Consider the following 22,022-nt stretch of genomic DNA (forward strand, 5'->3'; position numbering starts at 1 on the left):
GATGTGATTCCAGACATACAGTACCCTGGCGTCTACAAACTAAGTTGCCTCTGTGGTAGCAGTTACATTGGGGAAACCAAACGACACGTCTCAGACCGCATTCGTGAACATAAAGCTGATCTAAAACACGGTAGGACAAACACCTCAGCCGTGGCAGACCACTGTTACAACTCAGTGGGCTCACATGACATTGACTTCTCCAAGACGGAGGTTCTCTGCAAGCCATCTGGCTATCATGAGAGATTCGTTCATGAGGCGATCCATATATACAAACACAGAGACAATTTTAACCGAGAAGATGGATTCAGGCTTAGCAATCATTGGAAGGACGTAATAAACCATTTCGATACACATTAGGGTGAGTTGAATAATACATAGTGTTATATTAAAATGTATAAAGTATAGGGTGGTTTACAGCAATACAGTATATAATTTAATGTTGGGTTTATCTATGGCAGTATATAGTACTGTATATGCTAAGAGAATAAAATTTTAGATGGAAGTATATTATATACTTCTTACGACGTAGAATTGTAATTTTATTATTTGTTGTTAGTAACTCAGCTTATTGTAGAGTATAGTAAGTATCAGTTTATATTTTAGTTTTTTTTTTATGTAGTTTTCACTTCGGTTTTCTACGTGGTTGTTTGGTAAATGCAGCTACATATCACTAACATTCCTGTCCTTTATTAACGCTGTTCCTTGCGCCCCCCCGTGGTGCTGTTGATCCTGCATAATGCATGGGCATAATTGGACTTTGAAACCCCTCCGCCCACCCCCTACGCATTGTCCATTGGTATGCTAAATTCCTCTTCATATGCACATTCTTTTGTTAAGGCGCTCCTCCTCGCTACACCTATATAAGCTCCTAGCTTGATAATGTTCTCATTCTTCGCCTGAGGACGGCTGCTTGCGTTGTGGCCGAAACGTCGTGAGAATTGTTTTATTATGTTTTATTTTTATTATTTTATTACTTCCCTTCTACGTGACTTTACCGAAAGAACCAAGAAGATGTTTGTGTTTATTTAGGCCTGCTCGGGACTACGATGACTTCACGGGGCATGGGTTAGTTGAAGCGAAACGCCCTTTGCGTCGTGTTTAGAAGCATTTAAGTACTACCCGTTGACGGGAAAAAGATAGCGTCGATGCACAGCTGCGTCGCGCTCGGGAGATGTTGATGCGGTTGTTGCACAGGAGCGGGCTGGAGGATGCGCTTGTGATTGTTGCGGTGAGTTTCAAGTACACCTGAGGTGTGATGGCCTATGCACATGTTCTGTGCACGAGCTTGGGTAGGATTACTGTGGATATCTGCTGGCCAGCGGCTCATAACCATATTTAACCATCGTGCTGCTGACAACCGTCCAGATCTTAAAATAGCCGCCTCGTTGATGAAGAACAGTTTTTACAGTTTAGGCCACGACTATTGATACGTTTCTGTACACTCCCATATTACGCGGCGATGCATTTTTTTTATAAAATGGCTGCACAGCGTTTAGGCTACAGTGGCTCCCACCTTTACACGTGTCCATTCACATGGTTACTACTAGTGTGCATTAACCATAAATTACTACTTTTGTGTATTAACCATGAATTACCACGCATCGCCTGCTTCACAGCGGACGTTAGCGTTTCTGTGTTGACATTTAAAGGGTAGGCCGTTGCGTGCTGGCGTCATGATCGAAATTTGAATGACACCACCAATTACTTAATTTGGAAACATAGACGTCGCCCCTTACTGCGAATACTTAGCAGGACCTTCCTGAAAATAGTCTTGAGGCTCAGTGAACCTTTCCTGGGTAAACAAGCGTAATCTTATTTCCCCATCCGTACACGTTGTTCTATGTGTAAACAACCGGTCACAGCACACACACGCACCCGCGCACGCATGCACACGTACAGGACGGTCGTCACATCACATTGACGGCTGACATGTGCAGCACTTTGGCGCACAGCTGCCAAGATGCATAGGGACGTCGTAACTGGAGTCGGGACGTCGAATGGTGCAAGCAAGGGCCCAGAGGTGGCGTGACACGTGCCGGCCTCGGGCAGGGCCGCGTGGTCCAGTTTTTCGCTGGTCGCTCGCCGCGTGCGCGAGCACTCTTGTTGCGCGTACGCAGGCGCTTATATGCGTGTGAGCGTACGTGCCCCCTCCTCTCGTACAGCTCGTCCCCCGCCCTCCGTCGCCAAACCCAACCCCCGACCCAGCCTCCGGCAGGTGTGATGAGATTGAGACTGACAGCTGGCAGATTGCACGCTGGTGCTGTGGCTTGCCGATTGGACGGCCCGTGCCATAAATAGCATCACCATTACTCTCTCTGCATTGTGCCGCGAGCGTGACCTGTGGCCGAACGCAAATCTGGTGCGATGCTCGCTCGTTTGTGCCAAAGCCGCCCATCGTCTCCAACGCGACTTAAACAGCCTTGTCAGTGCTGCCGTTAGGCAAACGGATTTGGTGCATCGTAGTAATTGTGTAAATAAACACGCGGTGTTTGTGGTCAGCAGTATGGAGCCGTGGGTGCAGCCACCATTTCCGTTAACGACTGGCAATGCTCGTCTGCACTCTGCCAATCGCAGTGGTGTTATTTTTGTCCGCTCCGCTTCGATTTCCCCCCACACGTCGCAGACAATGATCTAAGCATTTGCACATGGCGACCAACGCACGGTGTGCAACCAGTTTCTGGTGCGAGTCGAACTTCGGTGTGCAGGGTGCGATGCAACCATTCCCCCTCGTCAACGTCGTCACTCCGTGTCTTGAGGCCGCCAATGAATCACACAATCGTTTTATTTGACGTGCAGCCCAGGGGCCTCCTCCGGTGCCGGGTGACCTCGCACACAGCCGGTCTGGGAGCCGGTCAGATCGATGGAGGCAGATCAACTGGCATTGATGGCCTACTTTACGTGTCGCGCTAACCTTGCAGGTTGGAACCGCCCACCACACTTTTCGGCAGCCGATGGTGTGCATTGACGGGCAGTGTGCCACTATGATCGACGCCGAGCCAGATGGAATGAGACGGTTCACCCTCGTCGAGCCTCCGCGTGTTAATGAAAGGCAATCGGTGTCTCACTTCTGTGGTGCCAGGCCTTAATTTCTCATCAAATATTTGTACAGGTCACGTAGTCTGGAGGAGCTACCGCCATAGCAAGAGATTCTGGAAGTGGTGCGCCGAGTGGGGAAATATTTGCCAAAGTTACCGACCCTGGGCAAAAGCGGCTGAAATGAATCCCACTGCGTGGTGCTGAGGCAGCTGTCCCCTCAGCCACTTGGTGACAGCCACGGAGACCGCCGTCCAGGAAATCAGGCAGTACCTCTGAAGGAAAGCGTAGCGCTCCGTTCGTTTACTACCTGTGGACAGAAAGTTTATGGCTAGTTTAGGGTTATGGTCAAGGTTACGGGCTGGTGTATTTTGTGTTTGTGGATCGCGTGAAGCACGTCCACACTGGGAGATCGTGGTTTGTAATCGGTTTGCATGCAGTTTACTAAGTGAATGTATTAGTTGCTGAAAACCATAAATCGTGATGGTCCATGGAGGCCTCTATTCAGCAGTGGATTCATCATAGTTGGTGATAAAAATGTTAAGCCGATTTTTGGTGTTTCATCTCTCTCACGGGTAATTAAGTTGCTGTCTTCAAATGCTAAGCAACATGCTATGTTGTGCAATTGTTTGCAACACAATTGCACACTGCTGAGCCATTAAACTCAATCACGGCCCGTGGCTCTGTGATAAAGTGGGGGCCCTGGCCCCGACCCTTCCCTTTCGCCTGGAAGCTTATCCCAGGGAACCCGGCAGGGAATCTAGGCAAGGAAAGGTGCTTGCTTGGCCTATGATTAAAAACGTTCAGAAAATTTTACAGAAGGTAATAAGGTGGAAATAAGAACATGTGAGATAATAATGAATGCAAGTGTGTTATTTACATTAACAAATACAGATGTATTCAGTTTTCTCATACAAATTGTCCAAGCCATCACTTAAATACAAAATTCATCCAGGTTACCACGATGACTATATGACTCCATCCAGCCAAACAACACTTTCTGTTTGTGCAACTATAATGTAGAGAAATTACACCATTTAATTTGAGCTCCACATTTATGTTTAACTCATGTTGAGTTTGTGTTCATGTCTTGTGTGGAAAGGTAAGAGTGTGTGCTTGGTTATGGTAATTATGTGTAGAATTAGGGTCGGTGATTGTGTGCATGGTTATGGTCAGTATGAGTAGGGTTAGTGAGTGCTTGGTTAGAGTCTGAGTGTCAGGTAAAGATGTGCAGTGTTCGGGTCAGAGAGTGCAGGGTCAGGGTCTGTGTGTAGGTTGAGGATCAGTGTAGGTTTATTGTGTTGCAGTGTCTGGGTCAGTGGGTGTAGGGTTCAGGTCGGTGTGTGTATGATTTTCTGTGCAGAGTTAGGGACTGCGGGTGTCGGGTTTTTGTTTGCAGGGTCACTGTTAGTGTGTGTACGATTAGGGTCAGTATGAAGGGGGTTGGTGTGTGAAGAGTTTGGGTCAGCCTGTAGGGTTTTTGTGTGCAGAGTTAGTCTGTGTAGGGTTAGGGTCATTGGATGTATGATTTTCTGTGCAGGGATATGGTCGGTGTATGGAGGATTAGGGTCCGTGTGTGAAGGGTTAGGTTCAGTGTGTGTAGGGTTAGGTGTTAATGCATGTTGATTTGGACTCGTGGCTCGCGTAGAAGGCATGTCACAGGACTCGTGTCACATTTTGCACAGATGCCCCTTCGATTTTTACTCTGAACTCTATTAACACGGCACACACACGATGTTAATTAGACTGGCGGAGGGTTCTACATTTAATTCATTAGTGTAATTTTCATTCATTCCAATGTATTTAAATTCTCAGCTTCTGGAAACTAGTATCTTATGTCTTTTTTTGCGCCTGTTTTCAAATGCTTTACAGTCATAAACCTGCAGGGCCATGTGCATGTGATTGGAAGGACATGGTCTTAATGAAGAGCTCAAATATGGTTAGCGCTGTGAAGTCATTTATACAAATTACCGTTTGTCGGCCCAACATTTTTGCGAGCATTCAAATTAGCACCATAAAGGCTTTACTAATATCATGCATTTATTTATGAAGCCGTGCAAACCTAGCTAATGTGACGCATTGAAGATAAACACAACAATTGGACATGCAAATTACCTCCAACACAGACTCTGGCATTTAGTGGGGCATGAGCAGAGAAGATAGAGTTCCCAGAGGCACCATGTGTTTTCACTTTATGGGGTTTAAAAAAAAAATATCGACCATTATGTGCCATCGACGTGCGCCGCACTGTACGCAGACGTGACATGAGCCTTTGCTGGCTTGTCTCCCTCTTCGCCTGTCCCCTACCCCCTCCTCCCTCCACACCATTCCGCATCACTAGCCTATATTTATCTTTTTATTCATTGACATGTTTTTTTAATTGGGGAATTAAGTGATTTGCCAAAGGCAGATGCTACACCCCGGGCTATTTGCATCGCCAAGTTTTCTCGAAATGTAAACATGTTTTCCCACGTTGGGAAGGTGAGGTGTGTGTGCAGCGAGGTCCACGTGCAATTGTTGAGTTTGCCGAGACTGCCCTTGCCACCCCTGTGACTCAGTTTGTTGTGGGTGCTGGGCACCCAATGGCTTCGTCTCAGGCTGTGGCCCAGTACAGTCTGTTCTCTGATAACGGGTGTTTTCATAACGCAAATTGGTTATAACGCGATTCATGTATTGGGGAACACATTTTTATAACGCGAATGTGAATTGGATATAACGCAATCAAGTTAATGGATCTAAGTTGCGCGAGTAGGAATAAGAGGTTGTATGGCTGCCTCGGCGTAGCATCACACAAGGTGGGATGCTGCTGGATGCTTTTAGATGCTACCCACGCACCTCAGTCTTGGTTCGGCCTGCGTACGCATCTCACGTGTTATCGCGGACAGTGCTTTACCCGATATTATTTATTACAACGCATGATTCTCAGCCTTGACAGCCACCCCACATCTTCATTTTTTTCATCCAAACGTACGTTTCCATTATTGTAAAGCGTCTTGAAGACGCGATTGCGTTTAGACGCCATGATTGCTGTTAACGTGAAATTTACTCAGATTCCTCCACCCATGCTGGAGACTCCACAACCAGGCTGACTTTCGTCTCCTCCACACTGCTCATCCACCACACTGCAGGTCACAACACTTGTCTCCAAGCTTCTTCACTCGCACTGCTCCGCTTTGGAATTTCCTCCCCATCGTCTCTTTTTCCCAAGCCCTTATTATAACCTTGCTCATATTCAAAGAAACGTGTCAACTCTCACCTATCTGAGCTTTGTTAGTGCTATTAGTTTCTGGCCGCTTGGCGTTTAGAGCCTTTGGGCTTGTGCTCAGTAACCGTGATAGAAATATAAACGTATAAAAACTTTTAATGGTTGTTGTTGGTGGTGCGTGAAGAGCCTGAAAACACTGGCGGTTGTGTCTTCGCTGTGCCGGAGTACCACTAATGGCCACTGGCTTCTCTTCCCCGAGCCTTTCCTTTATTTGTAGCAGGCGTGCACTCCCGGGGCAACAGCCGGGGCTTTAATTGGTCCATTGTGGATCACGAGAATCCTATTTTACGCATTTAAATTTAAATTGTTTTGTTATTATTTTGCCACTCCGTCTCTCAACTCAAACAGTGATGCAAGCTGAAATAACAGCACACAATGATGGTAGTGCTCGCAAATAGCAGGAAGGTTTAACTGCCATATATGTGCCTTGCATGCATGGGCACGTGACCACGACATCGCATGTACAATGCTCTCAGCCTTGGCTAGATCACCAACTCGCCAGAGCTGAATGTGTGGCCGTGTTATTGTTGACGGCGACCAACTCAAAAAGGGTTGAAAACGTCGCCATACCATCAGGCAGTGGTGAACCAAAGGACCGCTTTAGACTGTTTATTTCCTCAATAGGTCGCATCAGTTACAAAAAAGAGAACTGTTCACTGATGCCTCGTGCCACCCTGAGTCCACTTATGGAAGGGACTTGTACCTTTACACTATGGGGACCCCCATTATTAGCACTTGCTGAGAGGCAACGGTCATTCAAAGCTAGCACTCTGTGAATGATCATAAGATGCATTGCGGGCTGTTGTGATGGATTGCCTCGTCATTTTTACAGAAAGTGTTGGATTTGATTCATGATTCATAATCAGTTTCTTTTTGAGTTAGATCGTGTAGGTAAATGTACGTTTTTTAAAATATAACCATCTAGCAGGCGACAGCCAATCAAATCAAGTTTGTCACATGGAAAACATGCCAATTTATTTCGTTTTCAGCAAACCTGAATGTTGAAACGCAAGCAAAACTTTGCCAATTGTGTACAACGTTTCGCTTGAGATGACAGCTAACATACTCAGGTGTTAACAAAGCTCAGCTCTCGCATGATTTTATTTGGTTGCGTGAGCTTGGCGCGGCAGGTGCAGTGTGTGCGTCTCCCCTTGCTAAATTCGTTCTCGGTGTCTTCTCGTGGCTCACTGGAGCAGCATGGTACTGAAGGCATCCTGCGATGAATGCGTGGGGCTATTTGGTTTGGGTAGCATGGTTCAGCCCCTCCCCCCATCTGTTGGTTTGGTAAATTGTTACTATCCAAAGTCGCAGTTTGATTGAAGAGTCCTGTGTTTTACTAAACATTGTGATGTTATACCACATTACAACATATAGCATTCACAATGTACAGCCCTTTGTCAAACCATCGATGGATGAAGACCCCTCCGTGGGTCACTCATAGGTGATTGTTTGACCATACTTCACCACGCTGGTCAGAGTGCGAGTTTGGGGGAGGCTGGGACTGGTTAAGTTATCTGTCGCTCCTGATGTAAAGCCATGGCTGGGAATGGAACTCCGGTTAAACAGATTGATGGTGTAATGCATTAACAACTGCAGCCACTCTCTACCACTCTATACATATGCGAGTGGAGAAGCAGTGATTCTTACATGCGTGATTTGACGCATATATCGTGAGCGGTAAGAATCAACTGAGTGTGTCCTGGAAAAGAAATTGGATAGCCCACACAGTCTCATTACCCAGAGAGTGGCTTCTCTTGAGAGTAGGTGAATCAAGTGGATGAAAAAAGTGAATTGTTAATTTCATTGTGACCATATGTGGGCAAGTGATACAATATAAACTGTCAACGGTGGCTTGTGAAGTGTTCCAATGAAGCGATCATCTTTAAAGCACACGTATGTGGTGCCGTGGTGCAGTGGACTAGCAATGTTGTTTGTCGTTTATTGTGAAATTTCGGACACAGTTCCTATGATCACTGTTGCATTGCTTCCGGCTTTATTTGGGTGATTTAAAAAAGTTTTTTGGTTTGGCCATGTTTGTTTGTTATAGCACGGAGGAGTTAGAATGATGGCTTTAATCTAAGTTGTCTTGTGGTTGTTGTTGTTGTTTGACTTGCATCCCACTAGGATTTTTGCACAGCGTTGGTGTACGGTGCTTTTTTCCTGGAAGACTTTGCAGTTTTTTCCTGGATTTTTCTGTTTGCGCATAGTCACTTTAAGATGTTTTTTGTTTGCTGCGGTTGCACCCGATTCAAGAGCTGAATGGCTCACAGGGCTATACCAAATAAATGAAACTGAAAAAAATGAAATGACATGAACCTGAAATTCAGAGGTCTCCATGACAGCGTAAACAATGGGAAAGTTTCGTAAATCCCCCTCACAACCTCGTCCACCCAGCGGTTATTAATGGGTACACCACAAGAAGTTGATTGGCAGGTCGTGTGTGGTGTGGGTCCATCGTGTAGGTTACTCCCACCCCTTTGAAGATGTCTGGCCAGTGTAGAGAAGTAGGCCAAAATACTCTCTACAGTGCCTCTCTGGATCTTACTCTAGTGGTCGGTCTTCCATCCACTAGCAGTGGCGTGAACAAGCAACTGCAGGGCTGCACCTTTACCTTGTATCATGCTTTTTATGGTCACCGCTCAACTGTAAGCAATGCATCGTTCCACCCTAAGTATTCGTGGTTGTGGTTAAAACATCGCTCTGGAGATCTAACCGTATCATTGCTCGTGCACGGGTGTGTGGAATTGTCACGGGTAGGCTTGTAAGACTTGGCCGTTTCGTGAAATGCTTGCGGAACTTGCCCAGGGCCCTGGCTCCGCAAAGTGAGGTCACCGGTGTGGGGCAATCTGGCAGCACCACACCTGTGTGCTGTGTCCATATGCCGTTGATACCCACGTGTGCGATGTGCACAGGGGCTTTATGCAGTGGCCCTCAACATGTGCTCTTTCTCCCACGTTGGGCTTCTTTGTCTCTCCTCGATTCTTTCTTTACGTAATTATTTCCTTGCTTCGTATCTCTCTCTCTGTCTGTCTCCACATTTCGTCGTGTTTCTCATTTTGCCTTTCTCCATGCCTCTTTCTACGTGTCTTTCTCTATGCCTCTGTATCTATATCACTCCACATCTCTTGTTGTTCTCTGTCTCAGGCTCTCCGTGTGTGATATCTCTGTGTCCGTCTCTATGTTGATCTTTATCGATGTGTCTCTATCTCTCTGTGTTTTTCTCCTGTCTCTCTGTGCATGTATTTCTTTGTCTCAGGTTCTATGCGTGTGTCTCTGTATCTCCCCCATCTGCAATGCTCCCCACTTAGCATTAGCACAGTTCTGGCCGTGTCCCTTGCCCAATGGTTGCCCGCAAGCCGAATGAACCTCCTCGTTTGTCTCTCGAGCACGTTAGCCTTCAACTGGGATTTACGTCCTTGTGAATTGTGGGATGCCCCTGCATCTAACACCACAGGGGCATCCCACAGCATTGTGGTCTTTAGTCTCTCTCCTCCCTATAGTCCGGTTTCCATTTTTTTGTTTCATTGTAGTTTGTCCAGAAGGCATGTGGAGCGTTGGGATGCACCGACGATTGCAGAGCAGTCGAATCCGTTCCGGCTTTTATCGGACAATCCTTTTTCGTTATCACCCTAATCCCTATCGTGCCAGCCTTGGTTGTTGGCTTCATGCAGGAATTTGCGTGAAGTCACTCAAAGCAGAAAATCACCACCTGTGGTTTTTGTAAATCTAAAAATGAAAATAACGTGTGTGGCTAAAAGAAAGAGAGCTTTGTGTTTATACACCATGGGGAGTGATGTTGAAACAAAACGAGGGTAAACGGTCATCGTGGTGAATTCAAATGCTCGACCCGAGCTTTATTTAATAAGCAAGTCTCATGAAACCCGTCTGTAAAATATAATCCAATTGCGGTGGTTTTATTTTACACTGCGTCAAAATTCAGGGGTTTCTCTTGATGATGAAAAATGTGCCTAAATGTTTCGGGTGCCATTGGGGCGAGCTAGCGAACGAGTCGTTCGCTGTCCGCCACGAACGAGTTGGTAAGGAGCAGGGTCTGCTGGACCCCCACGCTACTCGCTTCCACCTGTCGAATGCGCCAAACACGTGGCCCATCCGTCAGAGTGCCGGCTCTCCGGCCGCCTCCTCCTTGGCCAATGGGCTCGCCTGGCAAGGCAGGGCTGGACGGGAGGGGACATGGTGGGGTTTGCGTTGCTGTTGGCCCGAGTTCCCCCCCCCTCCCCTGCAGTCCCCAGTGGGTCGGGCCCCCCGCTGGTAGTCACCCTACCCCTCATCTCTCGGGAATGGGGCGGTCCACACTCTAGTGTGGCGCCTATCGTCGTTGGTGCCACGGTCTCGCCCGGTATAGCAGCGGCAGCAGCAGCTGCTGCCACAGCCACCATCCTGTCGTGCAGCTCTAGTCTTCGGTGCGTGTCGCTGTCCGTCGCCACCGAGTGTCGTCCAAGAGTGGCTGTCGTTAATGACTCTGGGCTCTGGACCGATGGTGCTGGTGTTTTATCGGCGGTGAGAGAGGTCTGCGTGCGTGCCCCTTTCGGTAACGCGACAAGCTCGGCGACATGAGTTGTCACCGTGTGTGTTTACCATGTGCCATGCACGGTGGTGCCATCGTCGGCCAGTGTTAGGCCAGGAACGATTCACCAATTAGCATTAGGATTTGCTTGTTCTTAGCGCTTAAATATAGTGTTTCCAGTTCATTAATTAATATTGATTATTAAGCGCACAATGCATTATGCATTGAATTATTTAAGTCTGAGTTGGTATATTTTTATTTCGTGTATACAGTACAGGCAGACTTCGCTTAGCGCTCAACATGCGGAGAAGTGAGCGCTCATCCGCACAGCGCTGAAATGGGTCATTGTACCATTGTATATTTGGGGATGCATTCCTGGCAGCGTTATTTCTTTCGTATGAGCAATATATGAGGGCTTCATTAGAGTATCGGTAATAGTGCTAATAACAGATGGTAAACATTATTTCTCACGAATAAAAATAATTTATTATAATGACAGTACTTATTATAATGACTGTACTTACAAATTAATTTTACCATACTCCTGCAAGGCAGCAGTGGGAGACGAGGTTGTTGGAGCTGCTGCGGAGAAGAGCTCCAGGACCTCTGTGATCTTAGTGATGCCTTCCGTCTAAATTTCTGTGGCGAAGTTGCTCTTAGGTGAGACTCTATCCCAGTCTCGTGAGTTCTCATCTGGCCACGAATCGTGGGGGGGGTGGGTGTCTGGTCGGTTCAGCATACTTCGCTCTCTTAGGCTGAGCGGATGATGTGGGCGGGTACATTTCCTTGGCCAGTTCTGAGCATTATTACTCGTAAGTGTTTGATATTTTTATTTTCTTCACTATGTTTTGTAAAAACTTTCTCCAGGACAAAGAGCGCGATAATGATTCGACGTTCTATGGGGTCGCACTAAGCGACGGTCTGCCTGTATGCAGGTGCATGTACATTTTTCACATAACCTTTTCAACCACTGGAGGAGCTGTCATACACTACAATTTTTTAAATAAAATAATTGCGGTGGCCAGGTGGCTCAGGTCAGAGGGCTGAGCTTACAACATAAAGATCCTGAGTTCGATTCCTGGTTTCAGCTGCCTGTGATTAAACAAGGTTCGCAGGTGTAGTGAGTAGTTGATGGTCTCAGCCAGGTCGTATACTCATTTCTTTTGCAGTTCATTTGGCTAAATGCCAGGTTTGAGAATTTTTTTCAATATAGGTTTGACTTGAAGTTTTCGTGACTGCTAGGATCCATACTCTTGGTTCTTTCGGTAAAGTCAGCTGTGGTTGTCCCACCCGATGACGATTGCTTGTGTTGCAATCGAAACGTCGTGATCTGTTATTTTTCTACCTACGTGACTTTATCGAAAGAACCAAGAGTATGGGTTTGACTGTCATGCAATATTTCTCTCTAAACGTTTCTCACTGTAGCAGGGCAGGTGGCAAAGAACTGCCTGATTGTGTGAATAAAATGTCACTTTCAGGGATCTCGGATGCAGTTCTTTGATATCTCATCCAAGAGCCTTTCTATAACATGAGGGAGGAGGCGGCCAATGCACAGTTCTGTGAGCGTTCTAAATAATGTATTCATCTGGCACAATGCCAATAGCACAATTTGGATAGTTTGACGAATTAGACAACCTTGTAAAAAATTTGTTTTATTGATTCTTAATTCGAAATCTGAACCCTACATCACAATAAATAGGAGGAGGGGCAGTGAGGGGTGGTGAATCATTTAATCTCTAGCCATCACCCTATAAGTAGGCCCTTATTTTCCTCATATCGCATTCAGCATATTTGTGTCGGGGCCTGAGGGAAGCCTACACAAATGTATTTTTGTTCTGTTTTTTTTTAAGGAGGCCAGTTGCTTGGAATGCGATTATGGCCATTCCGCCGAGGTGCGTTTGTTGGCTTAGGGATAATGCATGAAGGAACGAATTGTTTGTCAGGAACGCTCGAACGCCACCAACGGTGACACCGGACAGCGGGGATCTGATTGGAGCAAAGGTGTGGCCCGGAGGGGCCTGTCTTGAGTGAGGGGATGGTGAGGAGGCCCAGACTCGCCTGTTGCTGTGGGGCCAGGGAGGGAAGCGGGCCTCTTGTTGCCGTGCCGTGTATGCGGTGGCGGCTCGCTATTGTGTGACGGCCGGGGCCCTTGGGTATTCTTACCGCGAACGCAGCGGGAGCCACTGGGAACATTCCGTGGGGGTCCCTTACGAACGTCGCCGACAATCACAGCCTCGGCTGCCAACGTTGCTATTATACGGCCGGCACACACCGGCGTGCCTGTAGTAATATTATGAATAATTTCTAATATTTAATTTATTAAATATTCATTGGGTGTGCAGAACGCACGATGCGTGCGCACAGGCAGCCTTTGCACCCCAACACCACTGCCTCTTCCCCACCCGTCTCCCCCCATCCCCCTCCGACGTGAGCGCAATGGTTCGCCCCACCGGTGCAGGCAGGGCTGCTGCGAGGCTCGCTGTGCGGCGCACGGACAGACGTTTCCTGGATCTCCGTAGTAGCGCACTCGGCCTGGCCGATTCATTACGAGCCAGGCATTGAGTGGGGAGGGGGAGGGAGACAAAAAAAACCCCCACAAAACAAACAAAGGCAGAGGAATCAAGACAAAAGCCGAGGTGGGAGGACCGACGCCGCTCCCCGCCGCTTGCTGTTGCCGCGACGGTTTGCCATCGACGCCGAGCGCTACCGGTTTGCTCACCGACATCTCATGTCAGTGCATCCTGCCACCAGCTCTTCTCCACAAAGGTACTGTACACCGTGTGTCGCTGCTCGCCTCGGCGCTACGGCATTGTGGCGGCTGCACCCCCCCCCCCCCCCCGTTGGGGTGACCGTTAGGTTCACGTTTACCCTTTGCACGGGGGAGGCGGTGGGGGGGTAACGTGCTGGCCAGGCGGAAGGTGCGGTGTGACCACAGTGGTGCTGGCAGGTCCCTGGGCCATGGTTGCCGCAACTGTAATCGGTCAAGTGTCAACCGAATAATTGTGGCTTGACAAGAGGCTCTGCCTGTTTGCCCAGAGCAGCCTGCAAGGAGAGCGATTGACTCGCCGATGTTAGACCAGGGTTTGTTAATTCACTGAGGAGTTGGTTACGTGCATTAGGGGGAGTGTAATGATCTGGTGGTGGACACTGCTGGCCTGTGACCCCGTAACCCCATGCCCCCTGGGAGTGGTGAGCATTATCGAGTTTGAGTCACGGATCCGCCCTGCGCCACCTGTATCTCCCGTGCTCTGAATCTCACTCGCGAACGAGCAGAGAGGTGCAGCAATAGACCGTTAATGCATTTATGCAAATCTGACAATCTTGACTAATCTCAAGCTGTCATCGCTTAAGCTGCCACAAGTGCCTTTGCTCATCCATCAGCCTCGTGTCCATTGTGTGATAGAATCGCGCATCAGAGAAAGGTCTCTTTAACCGTTACGTAATACAACCTGCAGAAAAAAACATTCTTGCCGCCTGCCGCTGATGGTGGCCGTGTGAAGAGCCATCATAGCTCATCCCCGCACCGCCCCTCCCACCGCCGCCGCCGATTGTTTTTGCCGAGGCTGGAGTGGCCGTGCCCCGCGGTGCTCGCCCTGCCACTTGGTAACGGGAGGAATGCATCGCCATGGTGGCGATGGCGCCTGTCCTTGCGCCTCGGTCACAGAAGCGGCGAGCTCCCGGGGACGCCTGAGCGAAATGAATAATGGCTGCACCGGTAGTGTCTCACCCCGTCGGAAGGCCATGGTCCGCGTCCATGGCAGAGAGGAAGCTCATTTGAGACATTCCTGGCACAAGGACCAAGCGTGTGTCTCACTTAGACATGCATCACATTCACCTGACAAGTTGACGTGTACGTGTACAGCATAAGAAAGTCAAACCATTCAGTACCAGTCTCCTTTATTGAACCAGCATGTTAAAGCCACTGAGACGCATGGAACAGCATTCCATGAGAGACCTGGGTTTTTTAAAAGGCTAAGTCCTATTGTGATGGCCGCCACCACGCGCCATGTAGTTTAATCTGTTGTCATTAATGGGTTGGGGTCACAATTCAACGAAAGAATTATGTGGCTCTATTTCCTAGCATGTATAATGCAAAACTGAATTTATACAATTTGTGTACATCTACAGCCCTTTGTCAGTCCACTGCTGCATGATGGCCTCCCCCATGCCTCTGTCTCACAACGATGGCCAGAGTAGAGTTGGTGAAGACAGAGAATCGTACATGTGGAAGCATAGAAATACAATCAAGCAATATGTAGTGAGTCCAACTGAGTCGCAGACGTTGTCTTGGGAGCAACACTATTTATTCAAGAACTCAACACAATATAACACAACCTACACTTTGGTGTTGAATGCTGATCTAGCCTCGCTACGGCAGAACTAGACACGGTTCGCTATCCCGGCCCAGACCACAAGCTGGGTCCCGGTCCTCGTGGCTAGAGGCTTCTTTTACCCGACATGGATCATCATCACCAGCAACACGAAGAACCCCGAGCCTCTCACTGGGCACCGTTATATCGGCCTCGCCTGGAGCTGGCTCCGCCCCTCGCCCTGCCCACCTAGATCTCTCGAGCTCTTTCCCAAAGGCTCCCGAGAGTTCTTTTATACCACGTGACCGCCCAGCGGCCCCTGTCCACCGGTGGCCCCCCTCCAATATCATCCGGTCACGTGGCGGCAGGTCAACCAGCGTATCATGCCCCAACGTAACCTTGGCTGGCTGACTCCCTCTCGCTCCCTCACCGGGAGCCCGCACCGCACACTGTACGTGGTGCCTCCGCGCTGACCAGCGCTCACCCAAGCCCCGCTAGGGCTGGTACTCCGCCCAGTAAGCGGGCTGCACATAATGCCAACACACTATCTGCCGTGGCTTCGTAAGCCCGGCAGCACACAGTGACAATCACAGTCATGACAAATAGATTATTTTACATTGCTCATTACTATCCACATTGTAGTCCCGAAAGCCCTGTTTGTGTGTGGTGGTCACCCATCCAATTACTTTCCAGGCTCAAACCAGCTTAACTTCTAAGTTCTATATACTTACAGGTTCATATTTTCACGTTGTGAATTGGTGAGGCCGCCCCATACCTGCCCATGCGCACGGGCTGATGTTCTCGTTAATTTATCCTCACGTTGTTCAAGGCTCGTTAAGCCTTGTTAGTCTGCATGCAATTATTGTCGGCGCTGCCGCCATTGCCGTTCGGTTTGTCCTTGGGAGGTGGGTGCGGAGAACACCATGAGCCGTTAAGGTTTTCACTTGGTGCCGCAGCACCTGAAATCTGTGTGCAGGCAGATGATCGGAAGTGCCGTCACAGTCGTGCTGTGTCCTGCGCCATGATGTCATTAAGCATTCATAAGTAAATACACTTCTCAGCATGTCTCTATGAATAATTGATGGAGCGACCGAGAGTGTGCCGATAATTTCTGGCAAATTGGCGGTAATGGACTGGATTTATTTAGTGATTTTGCGGAGTGGGTGTGGGAGATGAAGAGGGCAACTCAGTATAAATGACAAAACTTTTACTCTCCGTCAAAAGCGCGATGCGGAGGGCAACCGGAGCAGATTTGTTTCCTTGGAAAGGGTGGTCAATAACATCCATAAGCCCGGTCCTCTCATTATGTGACCCTAGGGGTTATTATGGGTGAGTAGGGTTGCAAGGGAGGAGATGTGAGACTTCTGGGAGGTCAGCAACAGCTTGGTGCACAGGTGGTGTCGGTGTCGTGCACCTCGCACATTTAGAGAACATTTCCCGTGATCCGCAGCTTTGGTCGACTGTTAGCCTGCCTCTAATCGAGGCTTTGAGATTACAAACAGCCTCTTTAGCTGCATGGTGTAGCGGCTGCAGCCGGTGGTGTCGTCAGAGGCTGCGAAGAGGAGGACGACGATGTCTCGTGCGAGGCGCGTCAGAAGAATCGGCATTAAAACGCAGAGCGGAGGCCATGCCTCGTCCCCCGGGTGCTGCCCATTTGACACCGGTGGCACATTTGCGTGCGACGGCGGATGTGTCCGTGGGTACACGGAGAACCCAAAGGCGCGATAATGCCAGACAAGCTGATGGAATTTGAATGTTTGAACGTTGGGCACTGTGTTAATAAACGACGCTCGCCTTCTTTGCCCGTTACACGCACAATCGGCTGTAATTCCACGGTCACGTGTGCGTGCGGGAAATTATAATTATTATTTTCATAAACACAATTTGCAGTGCAGGCACGGACCGTGAGTTATGTTTATTGCACATCGAGCGCACTACGCACATTGCACCATGTTTATGTTCTAGTGACGCGCATGCCGTCGGAATGGGTTCTGCTGCTATATATATTGTCTCCGCTGCACGTACCGCGTTAAGGTCATATACGATGGTGCGTGTGATTTGTAATGCTGTGCTTATGCTCACTGTAAGGAGCACACCGGGCAGGCAGGAGGCAGGCATGCTGGCTCTTACCGACAATGACGGTGAAGGGCAGTACTACAGTAGTTAAAAAGCACACTTGCTGCAGTATAACAAAAGAAACGTGTTTGAATGTGTTTTATTATCGACCTGCGAGGCGTCCCGGAGATTGCAGTACAGCAATGTATTTATCCGGGCGGCCGGTGGTGCACGCAGAGGCAAGGGTTGGTGGATCGCACAGATGATGTGAAACTCCCTTCCCGTGGGCGTTTAGGTGCCATACCCTGGCTTGCCAGGAGAAGGCAGGACTGCAACAATTTGGACTCCACTTGTTCTGTATGGGTGAGAGTGTTGCCCCCTCGGACGCATTAGGTTTTCTTCAGGCGCTCCTGTTTCCTTCCACAACTCGTTAATTGGCCGATAACAGCTTCATTTTTAGGGGACCGCAGAGCTTGGAAAATTGTTGGCGCTGGCTCTCTCTCGCCTGCGAGTCGAGAGCGACGACTGTGCGGCGTGTTGCAAGTTTAAATTATTATGATTCTTGAACCTATCTGTGCCGAACGTTGCGTGTTACCCCCCCCCCGCCCCCACCCTTATCGTATGCGTGTGTTTTCTCGAGATAATCTGGTGGTCTCCCATGCGATGCCAACAAACATATTTTAAAGGAATTTGCCAAATTTCACAATGCGACAGGACCCTCCTGAAAAATAATCTCGAGACTCATTGAGGGTTTTCCTGGGTTATTGCAATAAATCCCAGGCTATCCGGACCCCACATTTATCCCGATGAATGCTGGCGAATACGGCGAATAAAAGCATAGTTTAAGTTAAATTAAATACCAAAACATAGTTGCAATTACTGTGCATTAAATGTACTCACCGCAATAGGTTAGTGGTAAGGGCAGGGGTGGTGGAAGATGACAGGGAGGGGTGGTAGGGGTGGAGCGGTACCGACCTACCTCAGACAAGCGGGAAAGACTACTGTGCTGAACACAGTACAATACACCGCACACACACAGGTATTTGTTTTTGCTTTTTTCTGTACAAAAACAAGAACAATAACAACCACCATTCACCACCAAGTGGCTGTGACGTCATCACAGTACCTGTGCCAGGCCAGGTGCCCTTTGAGGCCACGTGAACTGTCGAAGGCTCGCTGACAGGAGGTCACGGGAAAATACCCCGGGTGCCATGGATTGACTGACTCAAAGAACTGGTAGATGCACCAGCTGGTCTGTACACTAACACATGCACCTACACTTAACACGCAGGTCCCCCGTATAACTGTTACCAGACTTTTGGGGCAAGAACGTTTAACGAGCACTTATGAAGTACTGCATGCCACACAAGACAGTGAGTGGGTGGCCAACTTCACGTCCGACCGCCTTTTGCCTCAGTGGCGATTTTTACACCCCACACCAGGTACCCATGAAGGCTATGTCAACCTAGGGGAGGCCCAGTAACGGGTTCAGATACTCGCCATTGTTATTGGTCGTGAGTGGGACACGAACTCGGGTCGCCAGGTTGGTAGCACAGTGCTCAGCACAACACCACTGCTCCCCACAACACGGGCACACATACACCACAACAGGCGCCATGTACCACAGACACGTACATTAACACGCATGTTCTACACACTAATATATGCATCACACCCGTATAATACAAGGGGTTGCAGGTGGCTTTCTTTAACTGTGATTTAACTGAAACTGCCACTAGGCCGCAACCTACCAGCTCTCCCTACCAGGGCTCCCCTTGCTGGGATTTTGCTGTAGACTGCTGTTAGGATAGCTCCCATTCTGTTGCTCACCTCGACATGTAGTAACAATACTATGTATTCCAGGTGTAACTACTAGCTATGTAATGATTCGACCCTCCACAAGTCTGTGATGTAAGGGTTCACGGTCACAATTTAATGAAAGCCTCCAGTTTTTTGTTGCAGCACAGTGCACATGTGGAATGCAAAGCAGTGAGTCTCTAGGACACATGGGCATACACAGACAGCCCCTGTGTCAATCAACTGCTGGATGAGGACCTCCCCACGCCTGCGGGTAACGTGGGGGGTTATTTGACCCATATTTCACCAAGCTGGGCAGTGCGAGCTGATGAAGGCTGTGGAGTGTAAACATCCAGTATAGCAATGGGGATTTTGAGTGTTGCGCCCTCTGCTGCCCATCATGTAGCACCACAGCCTGTAACACCTGTGATTTTCTATCCAAGCATCTTTCCAGGCTGTTTTTCCTACTGGGCTTACACGATTTGACGATTTGGGCGCATTCTGAGTGGTTTGGTCACAGCCACGCTTTCAGCTCTTTAAGCTGGTGGTCTAGATAAGGCTGAGAGCATTGTATATGTGATCACATTACACGCGTGTAAGGCACATGGACGGGAGCCGTGCACCTTCCTGCTGTTTGTTGTGGGTTGTTCTTCCTGTACGTCTTTGAGTGGCGTCACGTTTTCACGTTTGTCGGGCGCTGCCATCTGGGTCGTTGCTTCTGCCACCGATCGGTGGGCGCCGGGCGAGCCACGTGAACAAGCGACGCTTCTGGAAGCAGCACGGCGAGGCTGCTCCCCCTCTCACTCACACACACGTGTGTGCACACACACACGCGCACATAGACACACAAACACGTGTGCGCGCACGTATTCAGACATTCGCACGCACGTGCACCGACCTCCCCCGTGCTACAAATACAGATGCTGAGCCCGCAAAGCTGGTGCTGGCAAAACACGACGTGATCTGTGAGATACATTCAGGCCGCTGTCACGTGCATACTTTCATTCGGCCCAAACGGGGCTGTTACGCTTTTGGTTTATCGTCTTGGCAGCTTGTGCAACATGGAACGTACTTTCCGACAGCAGTCTTGTTCACAAAGAGTGTCCCCGGTTTAAAGGGTGATGCGAGCAGATAATCAGACAGCTTTTGTCTTATTGCTGTGCATCGAAAATGGGTGTACCAGCCTGTACGTCATTAGTTTGACGCTTCACTGGTGAGAAAAAAAAACACGAGTTGTGGTCAAGTGCATCATTGTGGCACTTGTGTGGCATCACTCCCATACATTTCGCGATGCCGGTTGAGTTACGTCACGATTGCCCAGCTATGGTAGAGTACCTGATGGCAATTCTGTTGATACATTTATTGTCGTTTTCCACAATTGTATCGTGATGGTGCTGTAACGTGTGTCATGTTATGAGACGAAGAATCCAATCGGAGCTTACGCACGGCAGTACAACCCCCCCACCGTGTTAGAGAACAACCCACGGAAGTCGATATCAAAGAGTGACCTCCCGAGATCCCATTAAGTGTTGTCTTTTCCACAGAGTAGGAGGCAGCACTTTTCCACTTTCCCTGTTGCAGAGTAATGTTTTCTGCGTAACAGTCAACCAATGTAACTGAATTTCAAACCAAAGCTAATGTGATGGGTTTACGTTTTGTATGGCCATCTGTGACTGGACTGACGTCATCAACTCACCACACTTGAGAACGCAGTTTAGTCACAGGTGGCGGCTGCCAGGTTCTTAGCAGTGTCAGCTTTGCACTAACCTTTGCCACCTGACTACCTCCTCACTTTATGGGCGTTTTCAAGTCTTATTTTGTTATTCATGAAGCTTCAAACCCCTGTTGGGCAGCCCAGGACATGCAGCCCTACAAGGTCAGTGTTTTATTCATGTTTTTCTTGTTGCGTTTGCTTTTAAGCCATGAGCCGTGGCAACATAAACTGATGCTCCAGGGTATTTTCATAAACAAGTTTTTTTTTTAAATGGAGTTCGGACAAGGCTGAGGATGACACGTAGCGCTTGGTCAATCGATACGCGCTGCGAAGACCGCAAGACATGCGCGCATGCAAGCGGCAGACTCGACGACCTGTGCGGTCATCGCGTCCGAATTAATCCTTGTGCAGAACCACAAAGCTGTGGTCACCAACCCCCCCACACCCCTGAGCCCCCTGGCTCAGAGCTAGCAGATGGGCATCAGACGGCAAAGCCGACCCCATCATTGCCCAGGGCTGCCGGCCGGCGTCCGACCTTGAGGTGGGTGGATGCCCTCTCTCCCTACCAACCATCCCCATATCCACCCTCGCCCATCTGCCAGTAGCCTGGGTCTAGTTACTCCCCGTCCCCACTTCCGCACGTGCATGTCTGTGTTTTGCCTACACCGTTAGATCGAATGATCACACAAGATGTTGGCAGTGGAATCCTAAGGCCTGTGCATGAATGGAGTATTTGCATTAGCGCTTTGCCCTGAGCAGCTTTAAACAGTCCGTTATAATAAAAAAATATTTCTTGCTCAAATGAGCATTGAGGTGCTGCTCATCTCCTGTAGTGGAAACTCTACATTCCTTTGGTGAGAGGGCAAGTCCATCGATTGGATAACCACTATTATCTTCCCCATAATTTTATCGACCCCGGGGGGATGCTGGACTGAGTCAACCCAAACCAGGATTTGATCTCCCAACCTTGTGTTTGCATTCCACTCTATCGTTGAGGAACCAAAACCGTTCATGAATTGGAAGCATCCTGGCCTCGTACGGTTGTTGCCTGCAGTGTTTTTCATTTGCCAGCCACCCTCGTATGACGAGGGAGATAGATTTTATTAATATTCAGTGCCTAATACGTATGCGGGAGAGAGGCCAAAATAAGTTCATCCAGGCCCTAGGGAACATTCTTAAGTCTCACAAACCCCAGCCCTAACTCCAATCATAACAACCCCTTCCCACGTTTCTCACTCATGAGTTTAACCAAACCCGGTCAGGAGGGGCCAGGTGTCGTGTCCAACCAAAGTCGCTGTTTGACGAACAGAGAATGCGAACCCA

The 22,022-nt window shown here is 48.8% G+C and overlaps 1 protein-coding gene across 4 annotated transcripts in view; it reads left to right on the forward strand.

The window, feature by feature from the left end:
* The window catches only part of LOC144729325 (SRSF protein kinase 3-like), an 80,382-nt gene that overhangs the window by 24,248 nt on the left and 34,112 nt on the right, over positions 1–22,022 (forward strand). Inside the window, exon 1 of one of the 4 annotated variants that reach the window (XM_078609503.1) lies at positions 13,237–13,589. The exons of the other annotated variants lie outside the window; for them this stretch is intronic. Within the exon in view, the coding sequence (XP_078465629.1) occupies positions 13,552–13,589 (38 nt within the window). The 5' untranslated portion in view covers positions 13,237–13,551. Of the gene's footprint in view, positions 1–13,236; positions 13,590–22,022 lie in introns of those variants that run through there. 4 annotated transcript variants of the gene reach the window in all.

Source organism: Lampetra planeri, chromosome 32 (assembly GCF_965212315.1).
Source record: "Lampetra planeri chromosome 32, kcLamPlan1.2.h2, whole genome shotgun sequence".
Classification (NCBI taxonomy): Eukaryota; Metazoa; Chordata; class Hyperoartia; order Petromyzontiformes; family Petromyzontidae; genus Lampetra; species Lampetra planeri.